We start from the raw sequence: 15852 nt of genomic DNA on the forward strand, positions 1-15852 counted from the left end.
TTCTCTGAACTCTTTCTAGAGTCTCAACGTCTTTTTTATAGTGTGGTGATCAAAGCTGGATGCAGTATTCTAAATTTCTCCTGGCAGCTATTATTGCTCCTCCTCCACCACCACCCAAATTGTGAAGTTGCCTCGTCATTCTGGAGTTAGGCAGTCTAGAAGTTTGATGAAGGGAGAAACAAACAGAAAATAATGAGGGCAAATATCAGAGAAAATGTCTTCCCAAGCTCCACTGGACTCTGGACTCTCTTCCTGGTTCAGCCCAATCAAAGGTAGCTTTGTATAGAAAAGGAAGGCTACGCCCCTTGCATGCCGTGATATTTTCAAGAGATGGTAGACAGTCAGCAAGCAGGCCCTGGCTTTATGAACGGCTGGTGTTGAATTACTTGGACCCACTTCTCATTTTTCCCTGAATTTCCCCGTGTGAAATCTGCACATTTCTGAAGGCATGTTTCAGCTAGGGCTTGAATGCCAGGAAATGCAGGAGATGATGGACCTGCCAAAACAGTGGTGGGATAATTGTTAGGTTTGCATAGGATGCGGTGCATTGGCAGACCTGCAATACCCTTTTCGGTTCTCAGACTGTATTATTACTCGCTCAGGAGGCTTCTGTGTGATCCAGAGAAAATATAAAACAAAACAAAACAAAAGAGGAGCAAGTGTCATGGATTCCAATAGGCATAAATCACCCCATAGGCAGGTTTATGTCTGTTCCTGAATCTATTCCAAGTGCTAGAGATGGCCTGGGGCAGTTGGAGGTGCATAGAAAATCCATGCTCCAATTTCTATAGACAAATCTGTGGAAAAACACAACCACGGTGGATATTTGTGTTTTCTCCGTTTGTAAAAATCTATTGGCATTTCCAAGTTCAAGGTCTTCCTAATTCAAGGGTCTTCCAGATACTGTAGGGTGAACATGTGTCGGCCGAATGTCTTAGACACAAAATGTCCAAGAAAATTGTACTAAGATGGGGAAGTCCATGCCAGCTGACTTATTTCCATGTTGTACAACTGGCACTAAAGAAAAGTAGCAGTATCTGTGATGACCTGGGGCGTGGCACAAAGACAACACAGTCAAATAAGCAAGAAGAGTCCCTTTATTATCTCCAACTTTGCCCCCAAGTCCAGGTTACCTTTGGCTGGAGAAAAGCTCTCCCAGGAACAGCCTTTAACTGGAGAAAATTCAGTGCAAAACCAGTTGAATACAGACTGTAACTAAAAATACAAACAAACCAAGCTGAAGTAATTAACTTGACAGGACAGGAGAAGGAATTTCAAACTTGAAAGCACCGCTACACTCACACAGTTGGGAAGATGCCAGGAACACAGATAAGCCACGACGATACCAGTTAAATTCACAATTTGCTCCCAACAGCTTGCTACACACAGCTAATGAAGGGAATCAGGGCCCTTTCCTCCCCCATAAGCCACGCAACTCACATTGCTCCCTTTCCATTCCTCCCTGTGTGCCCTAGGATGAAGAGGAGATGGGCCTGGGTCTTCCTCTGAACTCCCTCTCCCTTATTGTATCTCTCCCCTGCTCTGCCCAGCCGGACTTTGCCCTTCCCCAGTTTCTTCCACAGCCATCGGAGCCACATTCCCACTCCCTATCAATTGTTCAGCCTCCCCCTCTGAATCAGATTTTGACAGGGGCATGACATTATCATTATAAAGCACAGGAATGGTCAACCGGTGGTCCTTAAGGTGTATGTTGCCTCCAGATCCTATCTTTGCAGCATACAGCGATATCTCTGACACTGGCAGATAGACAAACTATGTAGTTTCCTATCCGTCTGAGATGACACACACACATGAAAACTGTAGTATATAAACCCAAAAGGGATATATCAGGATGAAGAATAAGAACCATGCCCATGGGTGTGATGCACACCCATCGTGAAGACCTCAGCTTTCCCAGTGTTATGTGCATCTTTGGCCATCAAGGGTGGCCTGTCTCTGACCTAGTTAGAGTGTCACACTTCAACCAATTCCAAAACCAGTCCAGCTTCATGAGTCCAAGATCTATCGAAGAACTGAAGGAGCTTCTTGGATGAGAGGCGAAACGTTTTCAAGGAAAAAGCCCCCCCAAAAAGGCCAGTTATCTTTTGGAAAAACACCTTTGGGACAACCTAGGTCAGTGATGGTGAACCTCTGGCACGTGTGGGCATGCATGCCATAGCCAGCTGTTCTTCCAGTTTCTACCATGCACATGTGTGCCACCCAGCTGGTCTTTGCGGTAACTGGACTGCCAGGAAATGGCCCGAAAAACAGCCTGAAAATGACCCCCCAAACAGCCAAAAAACAGTCATTTGGGGGCCATTTCCAGGCCACAAACAGCCTGGAAAATGGCCCCCAAAATGGCCAAAAAAACAGGCATTTGCACACTGGCCAGCTGGTCTTCAGTTTTTTGTTGCTCTGACACGCACACATACATGGACATGCATGCATGTTTCGGTTTGGGCACTTGGTACTGAAAAGGTTTGCCATCACTGACCTAGGTGATTGAGAATCTTCATAGACCAATATTCATAGACCAATATTCCCAGCTTTATTTTTCTACAAATCTATATATTTTTCTATATTTCTGTAAGTTTTCAAAGGCTCTGAAGATATAAGCCTCATTGTTTTCATGGCGGATAGAGTCATCCTGAGCCCTGGTTCCACTCATTGTATTGTTTGACTGCTCACCGTCATATAATGTGACGGCCACATTTTCCAACAATGACTCTTTCTACTCCTTCTATTGTCAGCTGCCATGCTGTTTGAGCCATTAAGTAGCTGTCTTCCCCCAAAATACCCCAGGAAGCTATAAACGAGCAGCCTTAGTCATAAAACCCACCAATTTTGCTTTTCATAATAGACGTCTCTGGCATAAAGGCATATTTAGATCAAACAGCTACACATAATTTCCTGATCAGTGCATGGTACACTTGGAAGATGAGCGCTCAGAAAGAGACCTGGGGAAAATTCCTTCTGAACACTTTTGCGCAGAACCACTGTGGTGTTTAAGAAAAATAATCCATGTTGTCTTTCCTCTCTCCTACTGATCCGCATCTAGCATGTTTTATCAAGTGCTCTATGAGAGGTTTTATAGATATGCTACATTAAAGCTGAGTGGTTAACATTTAGAGAGTTGCCATTCTAAAGAGTCTTATGCTTATGTATATCAGTTTGTAGATAATGAAATAGGTAGGTAAGTAGATAGATAGATAGATAGATAGATAGATAGATAGATAGATAGATAGATAGATAGATAGATAATTAAATTTATATCCCACCCATCTTGCTATGCAAGTGGCTTACTAGGCAGTAAAATAGAAATATAAAAATTATTACAAATATTAACTACAATTAAAATTCAAGAGTTAAATACAGGCTAAAACAAACAACCTAAGGACTTGAGTTAGAATGGCAATGGTGCCATGGATGGGTGGATGGATGGATGGATGGATGGATGGATGGATGGATGGAGAGATAGACAGAGAGCAATATTTCAAAGACTTGACTCCTACATCAAGTTTTCTTTTTTGGAAGTGGTTTGCTCTTGCCTTTTTCCTGGGCCAGGGAGTGACTGGCCCCAAATCACACAGCAAGATTTGTCTTTAAGGAATTCAGAATTTATCAGTTTCTAGTCCGGTGCATTTAATCAGTGCAGTAAACCGGTTGTAACATAATATACGAAGACCGATGTGAATAGTTGTTGGAGGACAGAGAGAGAATTCTGTCTCCCTTTGCTTTCTATACCTCTGCTCATGTTCAGTAATGCAAGATAAAGAGATTTTGCTGATGATATCCTGGATTTATTTTCGGGTTTGCTTTATTACACAGCCCATATCAGATGATCATAAAAGAGAAGAAAAAGTAATTATCAGTCTGATCCTGAAACTGTCTAGCCAGGAATCTTTCCCTCGACTTTCCCCAGAGCGTGTCCTGAGGTAAAATAGCTACAGGATATTTTTGTTTAAAAAGTGAAAAGAACCCAAGTACAAATCAATAATGAAGGAAGACATTGTTGGGGACATGTTTCTTTTTTGCAGGAGTTCTAAAAAATGCTCTTAAAAGACTATGGGAAAAATATTTTTCCTCAAAGTTTTCTCAGCATTGGTCTCTCACCGCCATCATATAACAAGCCTGAACATAGCAAAATGGAGGTCACAAATGTAGCCGCAAAATACAGCCTGAAAAATAAATCTGATCAGTGTTTGCCAACCTGGTGAGATAGAACAGTTATAGCATATGTCATGCGTAGCATTAAGCAATGACATTTTGACTTAATATCACTCCACAGTGCTTTACAGCCCTCTGTAAGCAGTTTACAGAGTATTGCCCCCAACTATTCTGGTCCTCATTTTACTGACCTTGGAAGGCAGAATCAACCTTGAGCAGATGAGAATTGAACTTCTGACAGTTGGCAGTATTAACCTGCAATACTGCATTCTGACCACTGTGCCACCACAGCTCTGTATGCTTTCTTTATCAGTTGCTCCTAAGGAAGGAGACCAGCATCTAATTTTTGTCACAAGTTAGTGGTCATATCCTGGTTTGTACTACATGCTAAAAAAATATGTGTGTACCATTAAGATGTTGAATCAGTTTCATAACCTTCTGTAACACATGGACAAACCTTAACCTCTGGGTATGATTTATGGGTATAGAGCCAACTGATCACTAGAACTACCAGTTCATTCGAACCACTCTGAACCGGCTGAATCCCACCCCTGTTTACACCAAAACACAACAGATTATCAACACCTTTATTCTACAATTCTTTATTTCAGTTCTTTATTTCAGATGAGTACAATTCTAAAAACCTGCGAGTTAATACAAATAATTATCCTGGCTGGTTTTTTTTTAGTTTTTTTTAAGGAATCCGCTGTTCACACTTATCCAGATGAAAACCTTCTCGTTCAAAGGGTGAAAGTTTTCTAGCTCCAATGGAGCTGCGGTGAACCTACTGAAAGCTGTTCTTTTATAGTTAACCGGAGCTCCTATTGTCACTATTGTCTAGGTCTTGACGACTGCCTACAGCAATACATTAAAAACTTTGAGAGAGAAAAGATCAGTGGGGAGCAGTTGTTGCACATCACCCATCAGGAGCTGGAAGAATTGGGAGTCACTCGGATTGGCCATCAAGAACTGATTCTAGAGGCGGTTGATCTTCTCTGTGCCTTGGTAAGTGGATCCCTTTCCTTAGATCTTTGCTCTGCTCTGAACTTTGCAACTTTATCCCAAAAGGGGAGGGAAGGTTGTGTTTACTGGACAGGGAAAGGGGCACAATTCTATAAAATATTCGCGAAAGAAGGCAAATATATGCACCCAAGGATAATGTTGCAGGATCCAATCTGGGTTGCTTATGAAAACCAGAGGTTGAACATGGAGATAAATATGAAACCAGAACTTTTCCTCTTGGGTCTAATGGAAAAAGAATTGGAGAAAAAGTTAGGAGCTTTGTTAGTACCGTATATATGTTGACAGCAGCAAGACTGTATGCACAAAAATGGAAGGACACTTTGATGCCTACCATGGAAGAATGGAATTGGCTCAAATGGCAAAATTGTCTAGTCTGCTCAAAGAAAAAAACATAAGTACTTTTGTTTCCACGTGGAAACCGCTTCTGAATTTTGTGCTTGAGGTGGAAAAGAATAAACTTTGATTCTGGGTTTTACTGATAAACTTGCGTATAAATGACTGGTTCATACTATTTTGGTAAAACAAAAAGTTGTGATTTGTTGATAGTACCTTATTCTACTGTAACAGAGAGTCGGAAGTCAATGCCTTTTTTTCTTTCCCTATCCTTCCTCATTTTTCTTTGCCTTTTGCCCTTCCCTCTCCCTGTCCTCTTATTTGCTTTTGTATTTTGTGTTTTATAATACTTTATAACCAGAAAGGGATGTGGTGGCTCAGTGGCTAAGAAGCTGAGCTTGCCAGTGGTTTGAATCCCTAGCGCTGTGTAACGGAGTGAGCTCCCATTACTGGTCCCAGCTTCTGCCAACCTAGCAGTTCAAAAACATGTAAAAAATGCAAGTAGAAAAATAGGGGCCACTTTGATGGGAAGGGAACAGCATTCTGTGTGCCTTCAATGTTTAGTCATGTGGGCCACATGACCACGGAGATGTCTTCGGATAGTGCTGGCTCTTTGGCTTTGTAACAGAGATGAGCACCACACACTAAAGGCAGGAATGATTAGCACTTATGTGCGAGGGGAACCTTTACCTTTATAACCCATACAAACATATTTAAAAAGGAAAAAACAAACAAACAAAAAAGGACTAGAAGTTTAGTGCTGGAGCCCATCATCAAGGAACTTCGATCTTACGAGAATGCATCATTGGTCATTCTGGTGAGAGAGAAGTTTTCTGAGAATGGGGTCCAGCATGAGTCCCAAAGCTTGGAAAATTAAATCTCTGGTTCTGGTGACCGACCCAGATTCATATGTGGGCGATACTGACCACAGCTACCTCAAAGCTCACTGCCACATACTCACGGAATAAGAATGGAATGGAAGATAGCTGGAAAGATGGACCGTTGATAGTTTATGGTCAACCACCAGCTTACATCTAAAATGGGACACAAAGACGAGACTATAAAATTCTACAGAGATATTTTACGGCCCCGTAAGTGGCAAATGATGCTCAGAGAGGCATAAAATTTAGCAACTCTCCAGGTGACATCAAGATGGAGATCATGTAATAGATCATACAGATAGCAGTGAGGCTCTCTGGCTGGAGTTCTCTGAAGAATAGGATAAATTCTTCACCCACTGATATTGATAAAAGGCACCATAAAACTTTATTTGACTCAAAGGGTTCCTCCCACCCCAGAAAACAGAGATCACGAAGGATGTAGCCATTGCAGTTTTCCCACTAGCGCTGCAGAGAGCGAGACATCAAGTCTTCTGAGAACATTTTTATTTAAACCATTTTTGTACATGTATCGATTGCTACATGTTCTGTTGAACTGTGTGTGTGTTTTTTAAATTGATTTCCTTGACATTTTATGTGCCTTTGGGTAAATGTGTTTTTTCTTAAACGCTCTTCTGAGATACTTTGCATGTTGTCGCTGTTTAGTATATTTTAGTATTTAGCATTTCTGGGATGGATAAGGATTGCCTCAAACTTGTGTGGCCCGTAGGTGGAAAGGTGGGGTATTTTCAGGCCCCCCCAAGAAAGATACATAGGGATATCTCTGAGTAGTCCTTTTATGGTTCCTCATCCATAGACAGAAATCTTGCCAAACTAAAGCAACTTTTGCCTCTGTGTAGATCTGGGAATCACTAGGAAGAAACTGTTTTAACTTTCTTCCACCCTAATCCTAATGATCAAGAGCATCCTGTCATATGGAATTGCTGTCTGGTTTGGAAGCATTACTGCTTCGGACAAGAAGGCTGTGTGTGTGTGTGTCAGTGGTGGGATTCAAAAATTTTTTACTACCGGTTCTGTGGGCGTGGCTTGGCAGGCATGGTGTGGCTTGGTGGGCGTGGCAGGGGAAGGATACTGCAAAATCTCCATTCCCTCCCCACCCCACTAACCTGCTTTCCGGCTCTGTTCTCCTGTGCAAGGCAAAAGGAGACCCAGCTGATCAGCTGGGATTTGGGAGGCAGAGAATAGATGGGGGCGGAGCCAGTCAGAGGTGGGATTTGCCACCGGTTCTTTGAACTACTCCAAATTTCCGCTACTTGTTCTCCAGAACTGGTCAGAGCCTTCTGAATACCACCTCTGGTGTGCACGTATGTAAAATATGTATATCTGTGTATGGGTAGATAGATACTTTCTTTTGAGAGCAGGCAACAGAATTTCGTTTTTAATGTGGGCCACTGTGCTCACAGTAAAATTTATCTTATGTTATCTTATCCTATCCTCTCTTACCTTATATCTTATATCCTATATCCTACATCTTGGCTTATCTTATCTTAATCTTACACATTCTGTTGAATTACAGCATGTGTGTATTTTTAATTGATTTTCTTGACATTTTATGTCCCTTCGGATAAGCTTTTTTTTTTTTTAAAGAAATTGCTCTTCTGCTTTATTTTGTATGTTAGTGCTGTTTGTTACGATTTGCCTTCAGAAATGGTGGGTGCTCCTGCAGTGGAGGCTTTTAAGAAGAGATTGGGCAACCATTTTTCTAAAAGGGTATAGGGTTTCCTATTTGAGCAGGGGGTTGGACTAGAAGACCTCCAAGGTCCCTGCCTTCTCTGTTATTCTGTCATTCTGTTATATTGATAACACTGTTTGATAATTGTTGCCTCCAATTTTAGGCTGGAAAAATGGGGTATTGTCAAGACCCCAAGAACCAAGGAAGACCCATGGTGTTACTTCAGACTAGTTCCTTTATTGTTCCTCACCTACAGACAGAAATCTTGCCGAAGTAAAGCAACCATTTGCATCCCTGTAGATATACTCTGTGAACTGCTAGCGGGGGAGCTGTTTTAACTCGTTTCTTTCCAACCAAACTGTCTAAACCTCAACTGTTTCTTTGCCCTCTGGAGTGCAACCCACCCCACTTCCTGGGAATCCAGACTACATTCCACCACAGGTATACCTGTAACAAATAAGTTAAGCTCTCCCCTCAAAAGCGAATGTATCCGTTGGGCAACTAACTTAAAATACTGTGGTTAGGAAGGCAAATGGAAGAAACTGAAACTTTGTGCTTTCATGAAACAGAAAAATGCATTGTTATCAAAGATAGCACTATCCATTTTCCTTCTAGACAATTTCACCATTTGTTCTTTCAAATAAGAGCTCCTAGGTTGTAGGAGATTATGGTACACCACGATTATGGTACAATTTCTTTCCTATTCTCAGTGAGGCACTCATGCCTCATAGGTGTTCACACCTTGATGTGAAATAACTCTTCATTATATTCTTATAAAATTGGCATATTTTGTCAGATGTGAAACCTTTGTACAGCGTAGTCTTTGTTTTCTCTTTGGCCTGTGCTGAACAATGCTGGCTTTCTGTCGGCAAAAAATATGTGCTTCAGGTTTTATCAAAAAGAGCATAACCCAGTCAGGTTCTTTTGAAGAGATCTTCTCTCTCCTTACAGAGCTATTTCCAAAGACTTGAAATTCTCACAAAAGCATCTTTTGCTTGTAAATGTGAAAAGGCTGCCCTTTAAAGACTCTTTCGCTCTCTTCTGGCTTGAGCTTTTCTTCAGAAGAGGCATTATTATGTATGTGTGTGTTGGTATATGTCAACTAAAAAGATCTTTAGAAAATTTTCCAGCTCAGGAAAGATTTTGCACAATATGTCAGGCAGTGTAGACATTTTACAGCACAACATGAGCCAGCTGCGCAGACAGGAGTTCTTAAAACTAATTGTATGGATACGAATAGATGTTACGTTTTGCATTTTTTGTTGGCCTCGTTTTATTCTTTTGTTTGTTTGTCAGTCTGCCTGCTTGGAAAAGGGGATCCAAAGATTATTGAAAAGTGATAAAGAGTTTTCTCCTTGTAGTCTTTTTATACTGTAAGTCCTACCGTAACTTCTGAGAAGAAAAATGCAGAAATTATTTGTGGGCTAAAGCTCACAAGATGTAAACGGTTTGCAAAAAGAATAATGTTTGCACTTTTTAAAGGAAAAATATCAGTTAATTAAATTAGGACAGTTGGGGACATGTGCCACCTCAGGGAGCATTAAATTCTTTTATTAGCCAATATGCAATTTTAGGGTATATGAATTTGATTAGTTCATACTGTACCAATAAAGGAGAATATTTGTAACTCAGGGTTGAAATGAGGGGTCCTTGGTGCCTTCTGAGCTTGTTTTCTTGCAGACGTTTCATTACTCCAACTAGGTAATATCTGACTAGCACTGATATTGTTACTTAGTTTGGGTAGCGAAGCACCTGCAGGAAAACGAACAACCTCAGAGAGCAGTAAGGACCCCTTAGTTCATACTATTAATGCTGTTACTTAATCTACTTACCTGTTACGTTGCCTAGGAAAAAAGTAGGTTGGAAGAGTTTGTCAGTAGAGATTCTCAATCATCCAGTTCACAGTCGTCCCAAAGGTGATTTTTCAAAAGGCAACTAGACTTTGTTCTTCCTTGAAGACGTTTCGCTGAAGAGCTGAAGAAGCTTCTTGGATGAGAAGTGAAATATCTTCAAGAAAAAACAAAGTCCAGTGGCCTTTTGAAAAAGCACGTTTTGGACATTGGGTTTGTTGACTAAACTTTACACCGAGTGAGTTCATCTGCTTGAGGAAACAAGAGTGTTAGGGGAAAAGTAGGATTGAGACAATAACTCAGTTCAGATATGGGACATAAGCCATGAAGTACAGTAATCTTCGACTTATAACCACAATTGAGCCAAAACTTCTGTTGCTAAGCAAGACAGTAGTTAAGTGAGGTTTGCCCTCATTTTACGGCCTTTCTTGCCACAGTTATTAAGAGAATCGCTGTAGTTGTTAAGTTAGTAGCATGTTGTTAAGGGAATCTGGCTTCCCCATGGAATTTGCTTGTCAAAAGGTCACAAAAAGGGATCACGTGACCCCAGGACACTGCAACCATCATAAATATGAGCCAGTGCCAAGATCCCAAATTTTGATCATCTGACCATTGTGATGTTGCAATGGCCATAAAAATAAAAAAATGTCATCAGTGTTGTGGCCTGCCAGTGGCCAGCATAGCTGGCGGCAGACTCGGACAGTGAGGAGGTTGGGGAGGAACAGGGGCCAGTCCTGGGGAAGGCTCTGACAAGGGCTCTGAGTCAGAGGCAGAGTTGGGGCCACAGCCGTCCGACAGTTATCAGCTGCCTTTGGAGTCAGAGATCAGTGGGGCAGAAGAACAGCTGGAGCCTGTTCCCCATGTGCGCATGCACAGAGCTGCCAGGAGAAGGGAACAGTTATGGAACAAGGGTCGACTCAGGAATAAAGGCTCAGGTGGACAGTGAATGGCCCCTCCCATAGGGAATAAAGAAGAGTGAAAAGGGGAGTGGTATTTGCAAGAGACAATTAGTTCAATTCATTAGGGTGAAGATCTGTTCCTGACTTCTGGCCAGGTAATTGCTGCTACAGTATGGCGTTTGGAAGATATATCAGCCTAGTAACTCTCCAAGCCTAATAAAGGTCTGTAGTTGTGAAATCTCATGAAAGACTGCTGGCCGGGACTGTGCTGGGGAGGAATTCACTTTGCTGGAGAGGAATTCTAAATAAAAGGGGTTTTTATCGGGATGAGGAGTGGGTTTTGTGATCTTGGAAAGCCTAGGTCAGAACAATCAGTCATTTTTTTCAGTAACCTCAAAGGATCACTAAACGATTGGTTGTAAATTGAAGACTGCCATAATCTCCCAGGATTTGGCTTAATCAATTCTGGTTTCTAAACCATGATTTAAAACAGGGGTCCTCAAACTTGGCAATTTTAAGACTTGTGGACTTCAACTCCCAGAATTCTCCAGCCAACATAATGGGCTGGAGAATTCTGGGAGTTGAAGTCCACAAGTCTTAAAGTAGCCAAGTTTGGAGACCTCTGATTTAAGACGTTGTGGCGTTGTGTGCAAACCCAGCCAAGATTGACGAACTCCAGCTGGCTACAAAGTCAGAATCCAATCACTTTGGCCACCTCCCCAGGACATTTTAATCCTCCTGTGTTATTTTTTTATGGATCCCTGAAGCATCTTTGAAACTTTAGAATCTGCCATTCTGTCTCTGTGTGACATGCTGAAACTCCAAAATGCCATCAGAGTAAATTTGAGATTCCACTCTCGGTAACAGCATTTCCCCATTCTTCCTCTCCCCATGTGTATTTATGAGCCAAAAGAACAATTTGGCAGATTCTTTTCAAACAATTGCTTTTTCCAGATGACACTGACCTTGTAGCTCACGCTGAGGTTGAGAGTACTTTAGGCAGGAGTTAATGATATCTCATTTGCTTCTCTCGTTTTAAACCCTGACAATTAGTACTTTAGGGACAGCCCTCTGTCATGGCCTGCCTCAAACCTTCTGGTGAACCGGATGCTAGCTTTATCAGACAGCTAGACTGTAAACTCACTAACATGAGCTAGTCATTTCTTTGGGACATACTGGAAGACAACGTACAGCCTTTATTTTACACCATCTCAAGAACTTGACTTTACTTATTGATCTGCAATGTGCTGTGCTTGTAAAAGTATCATAAATAACAGCACTATCACTGAAGATTCATGCCCTCATTAACATTATTAATTGCCACTAAAATGTACTGGTATGAGAATTGTTGTGGTTTACCCGTCAGCCTGTGCTGGTGGCAGCAGAATTAGACAGCGTCAGCTGGTGCTCCATTCAAAATCCAAGAAAGAAATACATGGACTCCATTAATTAGAGAAAAGATATCTTTTACTGGAAATCAAGTGGTAGCATCAAAGGAATTCTGAATCTGAGAAAATGAGCACGTAAATCACATATACAAAGTGATGGCAATGTTCCCACACACAATAGTTTAAACTGTTCATCCAATAAAAAGATGTATATAACGTCATATGGGCATCTCCAGGTAGTGAGGCTTTTAAGAAGAGACTGGACAGCCTTTTGTTTGGAATGGTATAGAGTTTCCTGCTTGAGCAGGCGGCTGGGATAGAAGACCTCCAAGGTCCCTTTCAGCTTTGTTATTCAGAATATCAGCTCTGCCCCAAAGACCGAACAAAAAGTACCAGATAGAAGATTCTGAATTAAGGAGAAATTTCCTACCAGTGAGCACAATTAATCACTGATAAGGCTTGCCTGCCTGCAGAACTTGTGGGAGCTCCATCTCTCGAAGCTTTTTAAGACGAGATGGGACAGTCATTTTTCCAAAATTGTATAGGTTCTAGAACTGTATAGGTTCTGGACTAGAAGACTTGCAAGGTCATACCCAACTCTCTTATTCTCGAATTCTCTTTGTGTTAACCAAGAAAGCCACTGCCCCAGGGCCTAGGTGCAGTTTGCAGAACTGCATACAGTCAATCTCACTTTCTCCCTTGCTGGTTGATGAGGACGTTGGTCGATAGTCCCCTGCTGCCATTGCTTGCAGGAAATCAAATGATCGGATCACTTATTTTTAGCTGATCTCTTGGCTGTCATTTCTGGGCACGTGACCAGGGAATGCTGCAACATTCCTGTGAAAAATGTGAAAAACGTTTTTCACTTCCGTTGTAATTTTGAATAGTCACTAAAATGAACAAATAGTTAAGTCGAGAACTGTCTGTACATACATACATACATATATTCTTAAGTTTTCGCAGGTACTTACATGTATGGCATTCAGCTTTGTTCGGGTATTTTCCCACGTCATTGTAGTTATGCTTTTAAAGTTGTAGCAACGTTTCAGCAGAATCTCATCTGCCATCATCAGGCTTCTGTATTTTGTCCGTCTCTCTCTCTCTCTCCCTCTCTCTCTCTCTGTATGTATGTATATATATATATATATATATATATATATGTGTGTGTGTGTGTGTGTGTGTGTGTGTGTGTATGTATGTGGATATATATATATATATATACACACACACACACACACACACACATATATATGTATGTATGTAGGTATGTATGTATGTAGGTAGGTAAGTATGTATACGTATGTATGCACACACATACACACACACACACACACACACCAATCTGTCTAGCATTGCAAATCATCCAGACATATTTAATACATCCAGACATGGGTATTCAATATGTGCAATCGCAGCACATAATGAAATTTCCCTCCCAACCAAAACCCCTGAAGTGTATTATGTAGGTTTATCCCTCCAACATGAGATTGTTTTGATTTCCCATCTGAAAGCTGAGCCTCTTGTGGTCCTACGTAGGAGCTTAAAGAGGTGGAAATGGGGCTTTGTTTCTTTCCGATACAGAAAATGCAGCTTGGGGATGTTAAGCAGAACGGTGAACATTACCAAGGGTGAGCTTCAAAAGTTTTAGCAAAGGGTTCTCTGCCCAGCTGCTGGGTGGGCGTGGCCATGGTGGGTGTGGCCTAGTCGGCCTCCTGCACCATGGTGGGGAGGGGTGTTTTTGCCCTTCCCGGGCTCTGGAGGCTTTCCTCAAGCCTCCGGGAGGGTGAAAACGGCCTCCCGGGCTCTGGAGGCTCTCTGAAAGCCAGAAACGGGCCCATTTCCGGCCTTCCCAAACTTCTGGGAGGCCCGTTTTTCACCCTCCCCGAGCCTCCACACGCACTCTGCTCTTACCTGCATCCAAAACGGGCCGTGTGGGGACTCCTGGGAGGGGTAGGGCAGGGTAGGCAGGGCCAGCCAGGAGTGGAATTTGGGGTTTCTCCGATCTGTGCAGAATCTTAGCTAGAGGGTCTCCCGAACGCCTGCAAAACCCCAGAAGCCTGAACATTACCTTTCCAACTTCCTTAGTATCTGTTTCCCATTCCTCCCCCTCTTTTTTAAATGTATGATTAAAGCCCAGGAGAGCCATGCGTTATAATCGCAGAGGACTCATTTTCTAATGCAGTGCTCCATTCCAAAGAGGCTGGGAATTAATTATTAAAGCAATCTTGTTTGCCAAATTGGGAGGTATCGCCTCCTTCCTTTAACAAACTCTTGGCGGGATCTTTTTTTCCTTCTTCTTTGTATTGACATGCATGCCTGGTTTTTCCTCCGATTGCTAAAGGATACAAATTGCAAGCATTGACAAGTTCTCAGTGGTTTAATTATCATAATTTAAATGATGCATATAGCATTGACTGCACAAATGGCTCTTTAAAATGAAGAAGTGAGTGGTTAGGAAAAAGGGAATTTTCTTTCTCTGGAAATTTTCAGCAGGTTTTTTTTTTTCCTCTACAAGAAGAGGGTTGGCTGGATCCATTCATTTCCATGTCTTAAGAGCATTCGGTTCTGACCAAGGCTTCCTGAGACTGTAATTAAGCACATGCTTAGTCCAAACAACTCTCTTTTTATTTCAATGTTGGGAATTATGTTCATTCCCAGCCCGTAATGAGTCCCAAACAGTCTCTCAAGATAAGCACCCACCTTTATCTTCTTTGAATTGCTGCCAACTAAAGTGCCAAATTAAGCCAAACTAAGTACAAAGTCCACCCAGAGCCTTCAAGGTTTAATCTGAACAGAGTGAACAACGTTGCTTCCTGCAAAGGTTCCTGTCCCTTTGCCCTTCCTTATGGGAGGGGCAATCACCTACAAGCCTTACTCCTGAGTCGCCCCTTTTGTCTCAGCTGCTCTTGCCTTCTAGCAACTCTGTGTACATGTGCATTGGGAATAGGCTCCCCTTGTTCCTCTGCCTCGCTGCTGCCAGTCTCTGGAGGCTCTGGAGTCAGCACATAAATCCCAGATGGCCCTGGCTCCATCTCTGTATTGGACACAGGACCATTGTCTGAGTCCTCCCCAGACTCCTGGCCTGGCCGTGTTCTTCTCCACTGTCCAACTCTGCTGCCGTCTCTGCAGGCTGCCAGTGGATCACAACACATTCTACCAGGGGTGGGATTCAAATTTTTTAACAACTAGTTCTGTGGGCATGGTTAGTTGGTGGGCGTGGCTTGGTGGTCATGTTACTGGCTGGGTGTGGCCAACTCAATATCACTCACATTGAGGCATGCATCTCCTTGCCTGGCCTCTCATGACTGTGGGGATGCTGCAACAGTCGTAAGTGTGAAAAATGGTCATAAGTCACTTTTTTCAGTGCCATTGTAACTATGAATGGTCACTCCACACAAGCAAAGTACCAGCAAAGGAAGGAAAAACAACTCCAGAGAAGTTCCTGAGACAGGAAGTCTAATCCTGCCAAAAATGTAATAAGGGTTAACGGAGAGGCAGTTTCTGTAAGCAACACCAGAATGTTTCCTTCCTGCCTTCCTTACAGGATTAGGCCAGTAATTTCTTCTAACAACCGGTTCTCCAAACTACTTAGAATGTTAACAACCGGTTCTAGCGAATAGG

At 42.2% G+C, this 15852-nt stretch overlaps 1 protein-coding gene across 4 annotated transcripts in view; it reads left to right on the forward strand.

Moving 5' to 3' along the window:
• The window catches only part of LOC113437975 (connector enhancer of kinase suppressor of ras 2-like), a 327810-nt gene that overhangs the window by 128397 nt on the left and 183561 nt on the right, over positions 1-15852 (forward strand). For all 4 annotated transcript variants that reach the window (XM_087940977.1, XM_087940974.1, XM_087940976.1 and 1 more), the window contains exon 2: positions 5009-5172. In XM_087940977.1, coding sequence (XP_087797103.1) covers positions 5009-5172 — 164 coding nt within the window. The remainder of the gene's footprint in view (positions 1-5008; positions 5173-15852) is intronic.

The sequence above is a fragment of the Pseudonaja textilis genome, chromosome 12 (assembly GCF_049901715.1).
Source record: "Pseudonaja textilis isolate UNSWEBS1 chromosome 12, rPseTex1.2, whole genome shotgun sequence".
In the NCBI taxonomy this organism is placed as follows: Eukaryota; Metazoa; Chordata; class Lepidosauria; order Squamata; family Elapidae; genus Pseudonaja; species Pseudonaja textilis.